At 42.9% G+C, this 16,013-nt stretch overlaps 1 protein-coding gene across 1 annotated transcript in view; it reads left to right on the top strand.

The window, feature by feature from the left end:
- The first annotated feature begins 2,692 nt into the window (after positions 1 to 2,692).
- TAF3 (TATA-box binding protein associated factor 3) overlaps positions 2,693 to 16,013 on the top strand; it is a 188,916-nt gene continuing 175,595 nt past the window's right edge. The window contains exons 1-2 of the mRNA XM_032258143.1: positions 2,693 to 3,082; positions 9,248 to 9,490. Coding sequence (XP_032114034.1) covers positions 2,917 to 3,082; positions 9,248 to 9,490 — 409 coding nt within the window. The 5' untranslated portion in view covers positions 2,693 to 2,916. The remainder of the gene's footprint in view (positions 3,083 to 9,247; positions 9,491 to 16,013) is intronic.

The raw sequence follows: 16,013 nt of genomic DNA, 5'->3' as shown, positions 1-16,013 counted from the left end.
GAGCCACTCCACCCCATCAAGTCAATGACTCTTTGGGGATGCTGGGTTCCCAATAGGTGGATGACATGGGGTGGAGACGGGAGTTTCTCCACTTACATCACTTCCAGGGACCCTCCTGAGAAATTGTTCTTCCGGTCCCTGCCACTCAGGGTTCTCCAGGTTTATAGATCCTATTTCCAAAAAGGCAAATGCTTTCACCAGAGGACACAGCAGGAGTCCCACTGAAATAGTAGCTTCAGTTGCTGCCTGGGCACTTCCACCCAGACTGCAGCTGAGAGAGAAGTCATCTTTAAGAGGTCTGTGGGTACCTCTTACCCAATTTGGGGTATTATTTTTCCCAGTTCTGATGGCATAAGGACATGTTCAGCAGCCACCATCTGAAAAGGGCTTGGAAAGCAGGGGCTCAGGCCAGCACATGGGGGTCTGCATTGTGCCACCAGGTAAGCTATTGAGACCACAAGTGAGAGAAATGTAGAATTGAGGAGGAGAATACATAGTAACAGCTGAGGCCCGGCTGCAGCAGTCGGGGCTCTAATTTGTCTCCTGACCTTCCTCTTTAATGTCTTCCCTAGGGAAAGGGCCCCCTCCAGAATCCTGGAGGAGCTGTTCCTCAAACCAAGTGTCTCTGAGGGTAAAAGGGATGAACTGTGATGAATGCTAAATGCACTGCTCAGAGCCCCTCAGGACTGAAGGACTTCAGCTGTCCTTGGACTTGAATGGACTCAGCTGCAGGCAGTTCCTTTGCCTACTTTCCCAGGCAGCCCTCATGCATGGCCTGTTCCCATGTGAATAGAAAGGTCCAGCCTTCTTGTTTGGATTCAGGGAAGCTCTGAAGGTCCGCTCCAGCTAGAGCGCCCTGTGAGATTGGCTTGGCTGAGGCTTTCCTTGCCCAGCATTCACTGCACGTGGCTTTCACTCCTTCCCCCAAGTCCCAGGAGGACTCCTCAATGAACTTTCTGCAGGCTTATCTCGATCTCAGAGCTGACTTCCTGGGAACCAAGCCTGTGACATATGATCATGTGTGTCGCTATGCGGGGGAATGTTCTTGTTTTGGGGTGACCCATGTTGAGGTGTGGTGAGGTTAAATGTTATGAAGTTTGCAGCTTACTTTCAAACTGCTGGAAAAAAACTTGTGTGCATATATAAATACACAAGATATAGTAAATGTGGCAAAATGTTAACAATTGGTGAATCTAGATGAAGTGTATACCTGAGTCTATGATTTTGTTTCAACTTTTCTGTAGGTTTGAAATTTTCAGAAATAAAATCCCCTCCCCTATACACAGAAAGGCAAATGAAGAGGAGCAAACACCCAGGGTGGTGGTGGCAGAGACAGATTTGTGAAATCCAAGGCGCAAAAGAGTTTCAAAGTTATGGTAGTGTCCAACATTATCAAATGGCTACAAAATAATAAGGCTAGGTCTGAAAAGTGTCTCACAGATTTAGCAACAAAATGTTGCTGATAACTTGGGGACAGATGTCCATGGACTAAATACAGGCACCTTGCCATATAGTACCTTGCTTCTCTGCAGATCGCCATTTAACTGAAGAACCATAATTTCACTTCTGTTGCGTTTCCCAGACTCAAAAATTTGAATATCATGTTCCAAGTTCTGGAATAGTCCCTGTAGGAGGAATACAGAGCCACTCATAAACTCACAATTTATTGGAGGAGCACACAAACTCTTATACTAACTACACTGTGATAGGTACAGAAAGGCGTATTTAAGAAACCGCATAGTTCAGCCACTACAATCGAGCTACTGGAAGGCTGAATCTAGACTTGCTGTGGGATCAGCTTGGTTTTTGAGATGTGTTCCCAATTCTGAATTTAAAAGTCAAGGTATTTATCCCCAAATCCCGATTTCTGGCAATATTTGGCTGGAGCTGGGAGAAGGCTCTGGGATAGGCAACCGTTCCCAGGACACTTGGCCTGCGACACGGGTTTGAGGCTCTGGTTTGACCTCTGCAGGCAGCCGAGGTCCCCATCCCCCTACAGGCCACAGCCGCGATTTGCAAATCGCACAGTACAGCCCACAGGGAGCTCACCTGGTTTGAAAAAAAAAAAAAGTTTTATCTCAACCAGGGCTGGGATTAGAATGACATGAGTGAGGCAAGAGTTTATGGCATGGGTTTGGATTTTTAAAAAAACTATTAAAATATTATCGATCTTGATGACTGAATTTTTCGGGGGCCCCATTAATTTGGCACAGAGGCCTCCTCCTGTTCCCCGCCCTATTGCGAAGGGCTTTAAAGGACATGCGGAACAGCTTGGGCTTTATTTAATCTGTGCAGTGGCAAGCAGCTCAATACATAGATTTTTAGCAGAAGTAAGACCAGCGCAGGTCTGCGTTTGGCGAGCATCTCAAATTCCCACGCCCCAAACTTCTCTCTAGCACTTAACCCTCTAACATGACTAACGTTATTAATGCTAACTCTCTAACATGTCAATGTCCTATCCCAGATCCCTCGTTTGCCCCTAAAACACGGGCATTTTTGTCCCCGCTCTTCGTCCAGGTGAGCACCCCTGGGAAGCGCCCCAGCAGCTGCCACCCCCGGCGCCTCCTCCACCTGCGCGCCGCAATCCCGCTTCCGGCCGGCTTCCAGGCCTCAGAGGCGATCCCGAGGCGTCGCTCCGCTCCCACGGGGCGGAGCTTTCTCATCGGTGCGCTCGGCATTCGGCTCGTGCTGCCTCGCTCCGGCGGCCGTCCAGCGGGAGGCGGAGCGAGTCCAAAATGGCGGCTCTCAGGCTGGCGCGCTCCGTGCTGCTGGGGCTTTGAGGTGGTCGCCGGGGGTCCGTGGGACCATTATCCCGCCGCGGAAGCCCTAGAGGATGAATCGGGGGCCCTGCTAAGGTCTGGCGGCGGGGCTGGAGAGCAGTGGCAGCAAGGGCTGCGGTGGCGTCCACGCAGCGGGATGTGCGAGAGTTACTCCAGGTCGTTGTTGAGGGTCTCGGTGGCGCAGATCTGCCAGGCGCTGGGCTGGGACTCGGTGCAGCTCAGCGCCTGCCACCTCCTCACGGACGTGCTGCAGCGCTATCTGCAGCAGCTGGGCCGGGGCTGCCATCGGTACTCTGAGCTCTGTGAGTACCGGGCTGGGTGCGGGAGGGCTGCCCCGGCAAGTCAAGGGTGACACCTCCGCTCTCCCTTCCCCTCCGCGTCCCCGGGGTGTGCGTCCCGCAGCCTGCCTCGAGATCTGCTGTCTCCTCGGCCTCCCACGTCCCTGGGCTTCCACTGACCCTGCAAACTCTAGTCATCTCTCGGGTGCCTCTTCTTCATCCGCTAACTTCCCGCCACCAGCCCGGGAGCCGAGTCTTCGCTCGCAGCTCCACACCCTCTTGCAGCTCCTCCGCTCCGAAATGTGCCTGGATCTCTCTCATTGTCTCCTGTTTGCTGCGGGCAGATCCACCCCCAGCGTGCCTTACACCCTCTTTTACCTCGGTCCTTTTTCTCCCTTGCCCGAAAACTACTACAACTAGTTGTCACAGGCGCTCCGTCTACCGGCCGTTTCTTACAAGACTGGCCATTCCTGAGCTCCTAGCTACACAGACTCGTTGACAGCTCTGCTCCGTTAGGGACACTGCCTCTTCTTTCTGTATCTGTTCGTTTCGTGAACAGCATCTCCACTTTCTGTTTTCCCAAGGCTGACTTTGTCAGTTTCGCTGATCAGATGCACTTTCACTTACGTCTCAGTTACCAGTGAGATGTCAGTGGTTATCAAAGTGGGATAGAGGGACCGTGGGCAGTTGACAAGATTCTCCAGGTAATCTGGGCTACAGTGCTTACGGGTTTTAAGTGAATGTCTGGTAATATCTATAACTAGTGGTATTTAATAATTTAATGGAAGGAATGGTATTTTAATAGAAGCTACACATTATCATGTTGATGTGAAGCATTGCATGTGTGTTTGTTGAGGAGAGGAAACTACCACTCATGGACGTTTCAGGTCATGATGATTAAGGTGATAAGCTGGAGAACTGAATGAAGTGTTTCATAGGATACTTTGTTTTGTTAAAGTGGTTCCTAGACTGAAAAATTGAGACCCACAGACACGTTGTATTGCTTAGGCCCCGAGTCTCGTTCCCGCTTCCACAGGGCTGCCAAAATAATCTGTCCATAACACAAATCTGATTTTTGTCATTATTCTTAAAAGTATTTTAACTGTATTCTATTGGTTACAGGCTAAAAATCTAAACTCTTAACAGCACACAGTTCCCTTCATGAGCTAGCATCTTGCTTATCTTTTGCCAGCCTGCCATGCTAATCTGTAGCCATGCTGAGCTACTTGCCTTTTCCAAAATGTTTAGGCTATCCATTTCTACATGCATGCTGTTTTCTACCTAGAGTGTCCTTTGCCCTGGCCCACCAGTAGTAATACTTTTATTTTGAGATGTACTTATCACTTGCTCTAGGGAACTCATGTTATCTGCTTTCATAATTCTGTGCATATTTCTTTTATCTTGTCATCTTGTTTTGTAATCACCTGCGTATGTCTCTTTCCCCTCCTCAGGAGAAAAATTGATTATATTTGTATTCTGTAACCTATGGGGCCATTATATAATAGCTACCTGAGAAATATTTCTTGAAGAAATGAATGAACTGATAAACCAGTACCATAATAGCCACGTATTGACTTCACGTTTTGAGTTCCAAAAATGTGTATGTTTTGAGTGCTTGATTTCACTGAGACTTCTATTCTTCTTCTTTTGAGACAGGATCTCACTCTGTCCCCCAGCCTGGAGTGCAGTGGTGCGATCTTAGCTCTCTATGGCCTCGAACTTCAGGGCTCAAGTGATCCTCCTGCCTCAGCCTTCCAAGTAGCTGGGACTACAGGGACATGCCACCATGCCCAGCTAATTTTTTTATTTTTTGTAGAGATGTGGTCTGGTTATATTGCCCAGGCTGGTGTCAAACTCCTCAGCTCAAGTTATTCTCCTGCCTCAGTGTTTCAAAGTGCTGGGATTACAGGTGTGAACCACCATGCCTAGCTCACTGATACGTCTAAATTTGGAACCGCAAAGTAATATGCATGCATTTTTATCTTGAAAGTACATCACCAAATGACTACTCTCCTAGCTTTTCTTTCTTTTTCCTCTGGCCTGCTCTGCAATGGTCCTTGAGTATACTGTTAACTGATAGGCTAAGCTAGGCATAGTTCAGATTATGTTTGCTGCCATGTTCTCTACATAAGGACAGATGTTCTGTATCTTTAGACATTCAAAATGTCTCCTGAATACATAGTTACCTTTCTCACCTTTTATACAGAAGAGAGCTGGCACTCCATGTGACTAAGTATTCCATAGTCATCAAGGGGTCATTGCAGCTCTTCATTATGAACCTTGTTCCTAATTACCTAATTTCTGTAGCCAGTTTCTTGTTTTCAGTGAGAATGAGATTGTCAAGTTCATTATTCCCCGTCATGATTTGGCGACTTTTTTTAATGCTAATTTTGGTATACTTATTAGATATTTTTAGATTTGTTTTTCTATACCAGCCTTATTCTAAAATCAAATTCTGTAGCTCCAGTTTACCACTATGCAGTTTATATTCTACTCCTTTAAGTCCTTTCTGTTGTTTGAACAAACACTAACTGAGCACCACTTATGAACCAACCCCTGCACTAGGCATTGGAGACATAGAATTACTAAGATGCAGTCCCTGCCCATAAGGTGTGTTCAAGAGTGCCAGAATGTCAGTAAAAACAGACTGATGGGGTTTGTTTCTTCTAAAAGAAATGTTCTCAAGTTAAAGCAAGTATTAGAAGTTACCATTAATTCAACAATAATGAACTTCAGAATTGCCCTAAGGTAACAATTTCTCCAAGCATTCAAGGGCAGATGTTTCTGTCTGTGTCACATTACATATTAAACACATGTATATGCACTGAAAGCAGGTGCTAAACCTTTCAGACCGACTCTTCAACACTAGTGCTGTAATATTTTTTGCATGGTACAGGGAGTAAATGTAAGAGAGGAGTAAGAGGAGAGATGCTTGTAGGCTATGGATTCTGGGGTAGGATTACTTCACAGAAAAGATAAGATTTGAGTTGAGCTATGACGTATGGTTGTGTAAAGGTATCAAGTATTCCAGGTTAGAGAATAGCATACACTAAGCTGTCAGGTGACGTTAAGCATAATAAAAATACCAGTAAGGTGATCAACTCCATATACAGTTCATTCTAAGGGTGCCTGACAAAAATGTTCAACAGAGTGAAATCAGGTTATGGAGGGACTTAAAAGCTAGACAAAAGAATTAAAACATGTAGTAGAAAACATTGCATACTTCTAAGTAGGGGGCATAGTGTGATTAAAGTGGATTTTAAGAAAATTCTATTGGCAGTGATGTGTACAAGAGATTGAAGTGGGCAGAACTTAAGACTATACTGAGACAGTGACAGTAAGAATAGAGAGAAAGGAAAACATCTGAAATCATGGTTAAAAGAAAAAGTAGGGGTACTGGGCATGGTGGGTCACACCTGTAATCCCAGCACTTGGGAGGCTGAGCCGGGCAGTTCATGAGATCAGGGGTTCGAGACCAGCCTGACCAACATGGTGAGACCCCGTCTCTACCAAAAATACAAAAATTAACCAGGTGTTGTGGCACATGCCTGTAATCCCAGATATTTGTGTGGCTGAGGCAAGAGAATCACTTGAACCTGGGAGGCAGAGGTTTCGGTGAGCCGAGGTCATGCCATTGTACTCCAGCCTGGGCAACAAGAGTGAAACTCTGTCTCAAAAAAAAAAAAAGAGAGGGATAGGGTTAGAAAAAGTACCAGATTTTGGTTTGAGGCTGCAAAGCATACGGAGGAGTCGAAGATGATTATACTTTTTAGACTGAGAGTGTAATAAGAGCTTTAATAGGAATAGAGGAGCTGAAATGCATATTGACATTCAGTAAGAAGAATATTCGTTTTATTTTTTCTTCTTTTATACATCACAGAAGTAACCCATACTTGTAGAAAGAATGTCAGTAAAAACAAACTGATGGTGTTTGTTTCTTCTGAAAGAAATATTCTCAAGAAAGAAATGAAAGACTGTAGAAGTATGTGGAGTTAGAAGTCAGTCTCCTGCTTCCACCACCGGCTTCCCTCTACTGCAGCCTCTATCCCCTTGAACTGTTAGCCATGGCTGAATATCCTTTCAGACGTTTCTGTATGCATTACCACACATGTGTCCAATTCTAGCAATATTTGGATTCTTTTTCATTTTACAGTGTGATTTAATTTCAGGCATACTGAGTTTGAAGTGATCAAATTTCAGGATTTCAGTTAAAAAGTCAGGTTGTCAGTTCAATCCTTTAGACTATTGAAAATCAGAAACTGGAGTTTTCATAGACATTTTTAAGGATGTAGAGACCTTAAGCTCTGCTAAGGGTAAGCATAGGAAAAACTTGCTTTTATAAAGAAAAATCTTACTATATCTAACTTTTAATCTCTTGATCTCTGTTCTAATTACATTTGAAAATTTATAGGTAAATTGTAAATTTACCTATAAATCCTATAAAAATTTACCTATAAATCCTGGGTGTACCCAGGACTACCAGTGCACCACTACCATGCCCAGCCATTTAAATTTACCTATAAATGGCTGGGCATGATGGTGGTGCACTGATAGTCCTAGCTACTCGGGAGACTAAGGTGGGAGGATGGCTTGAGCCTGGGAAGTCAAGCTTGCAGTGAGCCACGATCGCCCTGCTGCACTCCAGCCTGGGCAGCAGAGTGAGACCCTGTCTCAAAAAAAACCCACCAAGCAAAAACCAAACTTTTATGATCTAGATCTTCTTTGTAAATATTTTTGGGTTTTAAAAATTCATTTAATTGTATAATTCATTCAGTAGCTATTGAGTGCCAGTTATGTGCCAACCACTGTTTAAGATTCCACAGTGAACAACGGAGGAAATGTAACGAACATTGGCTTTGTCAGCACAGCACCCTATTTACTTGATGATTTAAAAAAAAAAAAAGGGCCAGACACATTGGCTTACACCTGTTACCCTACCACGTTGGGAAGCAGAAGAAGGAGGACTGCTTGAGGCCAGGAGTTCAACATAGCCTGAGCAACATAGCGAGAACCCATCTCCACAAAATGAAAAAAAAGATTAGCCAGGCATGGTGGCATGTGCTTGTAGTCCCAGCTACTCAGGAGGCTGAGATGGGAAGATTGCTTGAGTCCAGGAGTTTGAGGCAGCAGGGAGCACTCCAGCCTGGGCAACAAGCAAGATGCCGTCTTTTTTTTTTTTTTTTTTTCCCCTAAGATGGAGTCTTGGTCTGTCACCCAGGCTAGAGTGTAGTGGCGCAATCTTGGCTTGCTGCAACCTTCAACTTCTGGGTTCAAGCAGTTCTCTTGCCTCAACTCTCCGCCCCCTGCCCTGAGTAGCTGGGATTATAGGCACATGCCGCCATGCCTGGCTAATTTTTGTATTATTAGTAGAGATGGGTTTCACCATGTTGGCCAGGCTGGTCTCAAACTCCTTACCTTGTGATCTGCCTGCCTTGGCCTCTCAAAGTGCTGGGATTATAGGCATGAGCCACCTTGTCCAGGCAAGATGCCATTTCTTAAAAAAAAAAAAACCCACAGTATTTCATTATTATTTGGGGGGCATTTTCTGTGTGCTAGCCAGCCACAATTCCAGATGCTTTTGATAATCTGTAAATTACTTTGATATTTGTTCTATAATAGCTGATCATGGGTTGGATTGTTTCTGTGCTGTTCTGACTAGTTGTCTGATTGTATTTGAACTTGACTTTAATAATCAGCTTAGCCGGGCGCGGTGGCTCACGCCTGTAATCCCAGCACTTTGGGAGGCCGAGGTGGGTGGATCACGAGGTCAAGAGATCGAGACCATCCTGGTCAACATGGTGAAATCCCGTCTCTACTAAAACTACAAAAAATTAGCTGGGCATGGTGGTGCGTGCCTGTAATCCCAGCTACTCAGGAGGCTGAGGCAGGAGAATTGCCTGAACCCAGGAGGCGGAGGTTGCGGTGAGCCGAGATCGCGCCATTGCACTCCAGCCTGGGTAACAAGAGTGAAACTCCGTCTCAAAAAAAAATAATAATAATAATAATAATAATCAGCTTAAACATGATTCTGTGATACTCTATTTAAAATCTATTAAATTCTTTCCAATAACTAGGTTAAAATACTTGATTCTGAACTGCATATTTATTTAACTACTTTTTCTTAATATTTAAAAATATATTCATGGGATTTTTTTCAAATAATTTGATTTGCTTTTGACTTTGTTTCAGATGGCCGAACAGACCCAATTTTGGATGATGTTGGTGAAGCTTTCCAACTTATGGGGGTTAGTCTGCATGAACTGGAAGACTATATTCACAATATTGAACCTGTCACCTTCCCACATCAAATTCCGTCGTTTCCTGTTAGCAAGAACAATGTACTTCAGTTTCCTCAACCTGGAAGTAAAGATGCAGAGGAAAGAAAAGAATACATTCCTGATTACCTGCCACCCATTGTGTCCTCTCAAGAAGGTTTGTGAGTGTTTCTTCTTCATTTGTTAGTGACTATTTTAGTGGATTTTTAATCCTCTTTGCTTTCCATGCTATGCCGACTTTATAAATTCTGGAAACACAATAGAAACATTTACTGTTATTTACAAATTGTTCTAACTCTTAAACCAACAAACTTGCAACTGATATTACCAGGTAGAGCCATGGTGTAATCAGGGTTATGTCTGAAGTATTTATCTCCTTTATAAATTTAAAGTAGAGAACAGTGAAGCCAAAAAGAAGCCTTTCAACAGCCCTATTATATGAGAATGGGTTATTAAGTAAATTAGAAAACCTTTGAAACAGAAAAATTGGGGTAGTTCTTTTCCTCACCCCTTATCATTCAGGCCATCAGTTGAATGCAGTGGCTTTATATTGGAAACAGTGAGTGGATTGTGCGTATTCACTGATATTGTGTAGACTTCTGTATTTTATGATGAGTAGAAATGTTTATTATTTGATCATATGGAACTTTTGATTATAAAATGATAGCTAATCAGGTACAGTCATTCCTATTACAGAATTTCTTTTTTTCTGCATAATTTTAGATATTGATCACTAAGTTCACTAAGATTCTAAAGAGATATTTAAGTAATTTGTGATCTCTAATACAACTACAAAATATTTTTTCTTACAAGAATTGGAAAAGTTGCAATTAAATTCTTTCATTTTGTAAAAAATTCTAAAACGTGTATACTTCAGGACAGTGCAAATGATGCCAGCAATTACTTTTACTTATGATTTTCTGTTGTAAAATATACATAACATAAATGGACCGTTGTAGCCATCTGTAGGTGTACAGTTCTGTGGCATTAAGTATACATTGTTATTCAACCATCATTTCCATCCTTCTCCAGAACTTTTTCACCATCCCAAATCGAAACACTGTTCCCATTAAACATAACTTCCCATTCTCCACCACTTCTAGCCCCTGGCAACCACCATTCTTTCTTTTTATCTCTATGAATTTGTCTATTCTAGGCACCTTTTATAAGTGGAATCCTATAGTATTTGTCTTTTTCTGATTGACTTACTTAATATGATGTCTTCAATCATTTATGTTGTAGCCTGTGTCAGGATGTCATTGTGTGTGTGGTTTTTAAGGCAGAATAATATTCTATGTACATTCCACATATGTTTATCCATTCATTCATGGACGGGCATTTGGGTTCTTTTGACCTTCTGGCTCTTGTGATTAGTGCCACTGTGAACACTGGTGTGCAAATATCTGTTCCAGTACTTGCTTTCAAGTTTTTTGCGTCTATACCCAGAAGTAGAATTGCTGGATCATATAGTAATTGTATATTTAATGTTTGAGGAATCATCACACTGTTTTCCATAGTGGCTGTACCATCTAACCTTCCTATCAGCAGTGCCCAAGGGTTCCGGTTTTTTGCAATTCATTTCTTATAATCGGTTCTACTTTAATAGCACTTTGAAGTGTTATCTGTTTGTCTCAGGAACTAGGTTTAAACTTGGTCTAAGTTGTTTCACAGTCTGCGTCAGGGTTGCCTCTTCTGAGATACTGGACACATACTGGCCCTGGGTGGTAGGGATTTGTGGTGAACTGACGGATCCTCATTTAGACACTCTGGGTCTTGGCTGCGGTGGGTTCTACTGAGTGATACTAACACACTGACAGCCCAGAACCAAAGCTAGGACTTTAATCATAATCTACACTTAACTATTTGGTCCTTCTTGTCTTATTTGTATAGCATGAAAATATTCCACAATAAAATTCTCTTGAAACGTTATGGTTATCATCTTTAAATACTAGCAAGGAAATGAAACTAAGATATCAGATTTAGATTAGGTAGTGAAGAAGTATGAAAAACAATTTAGTGATTTTTTTTTTTTATATTGACTTCTGGCTGAAATTACTATATTACCATAAATTTTGGGGTTTATTTTCTGAATTATTTGAAGCAAAATAAGAACCTCATTTAGTTTTATGCAACCAATATAAATTATCAACATTTTATTTTTTGTTTGTTTGTTTTTTGAGACGGTGTTTCGCTCTTGTTGCCCAGGCTGGAGTGCAATGGCGCAATTTCGGCTCGGCGCAACCTCCGCCTCCCGGGTTCAAGTGATTGTCCCATCTCAGCCTCCTGAGTAGCTGGGATTACAGACATGGGCCACCACACCCAGCTAATTTTGTATTTTTAGCGGAGACAGGGTTTCTCCATTTTAGTCAGGCTGGTCTCTAACTCCTGACCTCAGGTGATCTGCCCATCTTGGCCTCCCAAAGGGCTGGGATTACAGGCATGAGCCACCGTGCCTGGCCAATTATCAACATTTTAAAAGGAAAATAACATAAATCTTGAGAACACGACTTTTCATTTTTCATCTAATGTGTGGATTATCTAAGAAGGAAAAATATTGCTGATTTGTAAGATATGCATATGGTTCATAAGGATGTGGTAAGTGGTAGGCAGTACAGTAAGATGCTCATTAAAACCTTCTCTTCTTCATGAGAAAAGGATATAAAATGCAGTTCTTTGATTACCATTTAAAATTATAACCATACAAGACCATTTCTTATCATTTACAATCTGAAATATTTTCTTTTTCATGGTTACAGCATGTTAGAAAGTTCCTGGTGTTCTGATTAGTGGTGCAAAGTGAAGTACAGAGGTGAACATCTTTGATAATGATACTGTTCACCACGCTCTTTATTTTCCTTTTACTTCCTTAGAAGCCACAGACAGGGTAGACTTTGGTCTTAAAATAAAACCAGGTCCTGCCAAGGGGTTCCCTCTTATCAGCCACTCAGCTTGGTTCATGTCAAAAAAGCCTGTGAATGTCTTTCTGCTCAGCACTTGGAGCTGGCGAGTGTATACACATAGAAGGCCTGAACGGGCAGGCAGCAGGTTGTGAGAGGCACAGCGTGGACCTCATGGCGTCACTGAGACATGACTCAGCGAGTCACTGAGTTTCTAGTCTTCCCACATCACTTTACCTGTCTGAACTTTCTATTCGTCATCTGTAAAATAAGTGCAATAATACCTGTTGCATTGGGGAGATGGAGAATTAAGTGGTTTTTTCTTCTTGTTAACACATTTATATAAAATTGGACAGTGTTTAATATATAAAATACATAACAGTGTGCCAGGTGTGATGGCTTATGCACTTTGGGAGGCTGAAGCTTGAGCCCAGGAGTTCGATACCAGCCTGGGCAATGTCATGAGACCTCATCTGTACTAAATATAAAAGACTTAGCTGGGCATGCTGGCACACTCTTATAGTCCCAGCTATTGGGAGTCTGTGGTGGGAGGATCACTTGAGCCCAAGGGTCAAGGCTGCAGTGAGTTACAATCACGCCACCACATTCCAGCCTGAGTGACAATGAGACCCTCTCCCCTCAAAAAAAGGAAAATAAAACACATGACAGTGAATATTAGTTCTCTTCCCCTTTTTCTTTTTTTGTTCTTTAAGAATTTACTTTTGAGTCAAGATATAGTATACATTAGTGAAGTCACTCTATAAGGGGAATCAGTGTCAAGCTGGGTTCAGTGGCTAGTCCTAGCTACTTAGAAGGCCAAGGCAGGAGGATCGTTTGCGCTCAGGAGTTTGAGGCTGTAGTGCACTATGGGTGAGCCTGTGACTGGCCACTGCACTTCAGCCTGGGCAACACAGCAGGACCCCGTCTCTGAAAAAAAGAGAAGACTAAATGTAAGGCAGATTTACCATCACATGCCAAAGAGCTGAGGGAACAGACTTACTAGCTAGCTGGGCTGGGTAGATCCTTGACTGAGGAGCTCTGCGATCATCCGCAGTGTGAAGATGACAGAGGAGGAGATGATGTGGAAGGTGTTATTGTCTGTTCTATCTGATTATATGTTTAGGAGTGAGACCTCTTTGAAAATATTTTATACATGCATCTTTTTGCTTGGACTGTTACAGTTCTGATGGCTGGTACCCAGTGTGTTTTATCCAAGAACATTCTCTCCCCAGCTTGCCATACATATTTTCAGATTCACACCAATACCATATTTTTTTGCTTCCTGTTTTATTGTACTGAGGAATGTCTGAAAATAGTACAGCGTACTATGCCAAAGTCATTGTTGGTTCTCAGAGTGTGGTGGCTATACCACTGGTCAATGAGTGTCTTCTGAGGGGGTCTGTTGATTGGTTCAAAATATTTGTATAAGAAAGAAACATAGGTTGGGCACAGCGGTTCACATCTGAAATCCCAGCACTTTGGGAGGCCGAGGTGGGCAGATCACTTCAGGTCAGGAGTTTGAGACCAGCCTGGCCAACATGGTGAAACCCCGTCTCTACTGAAAATACAAAATTACCTGGATGTGGTGGTAGGCATTTTTAGTCCCAGCTACTTGGGAGGCTGAGATGGGAGAATCACTTGAATCCAGGAGGCAGAGGTTGCAGTGAATGGAGATTGTGCCACTGCACTCCAGCCTGGGTGATAGAGTGAAAATCCATCTCTCAAAAACAAAAAAAAAAGGAATATAAACCCTGTACTCTGACTTATTGCAGGAAACTTAGCAAGCTCAACTTAAACTTGGTAAAGATACTGTGAGATTGCCACTTTTAGAGTTTCTATTTTTTTTAAATTTAAAATAGACTATTTTTTAGAACAGTTTTGATTTACAGAAAAAATTGAGAAGATAGTATGGAGAGTTCACTCACATCTTAACCATTTCTTCTGTTACTAACCTTTTACCTGACCATGGTACGTGAATCACAATTAATGGACCAATATTGATACGTTGGTATTAACTGACGCCTGTACTGTAGTCACATTTCCTTAGTTTTTACTGAATGTCCCTTTTCCATTTCCAGATCCCATCCCGGATATCATATTGTGTTTAGTTGTCGTGTCTCCTCAGACTTCTCTTGGCTGTGACAGCTTCTCAAACTTTTCTTGTTTTTGATGACCTTGACAGTTTTGAGAATTATTGGTTAGGTATATTGTAGGGTGTCCCTCTAGTGGAATTTTTCAGATGTTTTCCTCATGATAAGATTGGGGTTGTGAAGTTTTAGGGAGAAAGACCACAGAGGTCAAGTGCCACTTTTATCACATCAAAGATATCTGCTGTCAACTTAATTTATCACTGTTGATATTGATGGTGACCACTTGGCGGGGGTGGTGTGTATTGCGTTTCTCCACAGTAAAGTTTCTCTTTTATCCCCTCTTCTCCTACTGTACTCTTTGGAAAGAATGCCCTCTGTGCAGCCTGCACTTAAGGAATGGGAGTTATGCCCCCCGCTTTGAAGGTGGAATATCTGCATACGTTGTTAGGAACTCTTTTGCATGGGGATTTATCGCTTTCCCCACTAAGATTTCTATTTTTATTATGAAGCTCTTTAAAAAGTAAACATTTACATGTTTGAAAAAATTAACAAAAGCAATACAAACTTGCTGAAAAAATATATTGCCAAATGAATTCAGTACGATGAAAGTGTCTCTTCACTTCCCTTCCTCCCCTTCCCGAGAATAACCTAGTTCAGCAGATGGGCTCCTCTGTGTCTTCCCGCGTGGCCTTTGGCACTCCTTGGACTCCCGAGTCTGCGGCCACTTTAGTGCCTGCCATTTCTTTCTCACACTCCTGCCGTCCCTTTCTTGAGGTGGTTCTTGGTTCTGAATGCCAGTTACTATCTAAACGCTTGATCTGAAGGAAACTTCATACCTTTTCTCCCAGTTCAAGAAACAGAACTTTACCAGCTGTTTCAGAGTCCCTTCTATGTACGCAACCCCAGCCCAGACCCTTCCTCCCTCCCTCCGAAAATAACCAATCACTGTCCTGATACTTTATAGGAATTACTTCTTAATTTTGTGGCTTTATCAGCCAAATGCATATCCCTAGACACATTAATGTTCTTCACACATGCACCCCCTTTTTTACTTTACATTTTTTTTTGAGATGGAGTCTCACTGTGTCACCTAAGCTGAAGTGCAGTGAGCTGAAGCTCTCTGCAACCTCTGCCTCCTGGGTTCAAGAGATTCTCCTGCCTCGGCCTCCTGAGTAGCTGGGATTATAGGCGCAGGCCACTGTGCCTGGCTAACTTTTGTATTTTTAGTATTTTTAGTAGGGCCGGGGTTTCTCCATTTTGGGCGGGCTGGTCTCGAACTCCTGACCTCAAGTGATCCACCATCCAAGGCCTCCCAAAGTGCCGGGATTACAGGTGTGAGCCACTGTACCCGGCCATGTCATTTAACACTTAGTTTACGACTCTCCTTCCATTCTCCTTTTTGTCTTACAGTCTATTTGTTGAGGATCTGGGTTGTTTGATCTACACAGTGCCCCACAGCTGGTGGTTGTGCATTGTGCACTCATAGTGCAACTCAATGTGTTTCTTGCAAATTGGCAGCAAGAATCTGAGGCTTGACCAGATTTAGGTTTAGCAAGTTATCAGCTAATGATGTCCAGTTTTCACTTTTGTTGATGGTAGCAGTGCTGATGCTCAGTGCCTAGATCATTAATTCATTAGGGGTTGCAAAGTAATGATAATATGATCACTTTGTTTTTATTTCATTCTTTAGTTG

This window comes from Sapajus apella, unplaced genomic scaffold (assembly GCF_009761245.1).
Source record: "Sapajus apella isolate SASKATOON/1434 unplaced genomic scaffold, GSC_monkey_1.0 scaffold100, whole genome shotgun sequence".
NCBI classification, from domain to species: Eukaryota; Metazoa; Chordata; class Mammalia; order Primates; family Cebidae; genus Sapajus; species Sapajus apella.
This window is presented reverse-complemented; position numbering and strand designations above follow the sequence as displayed.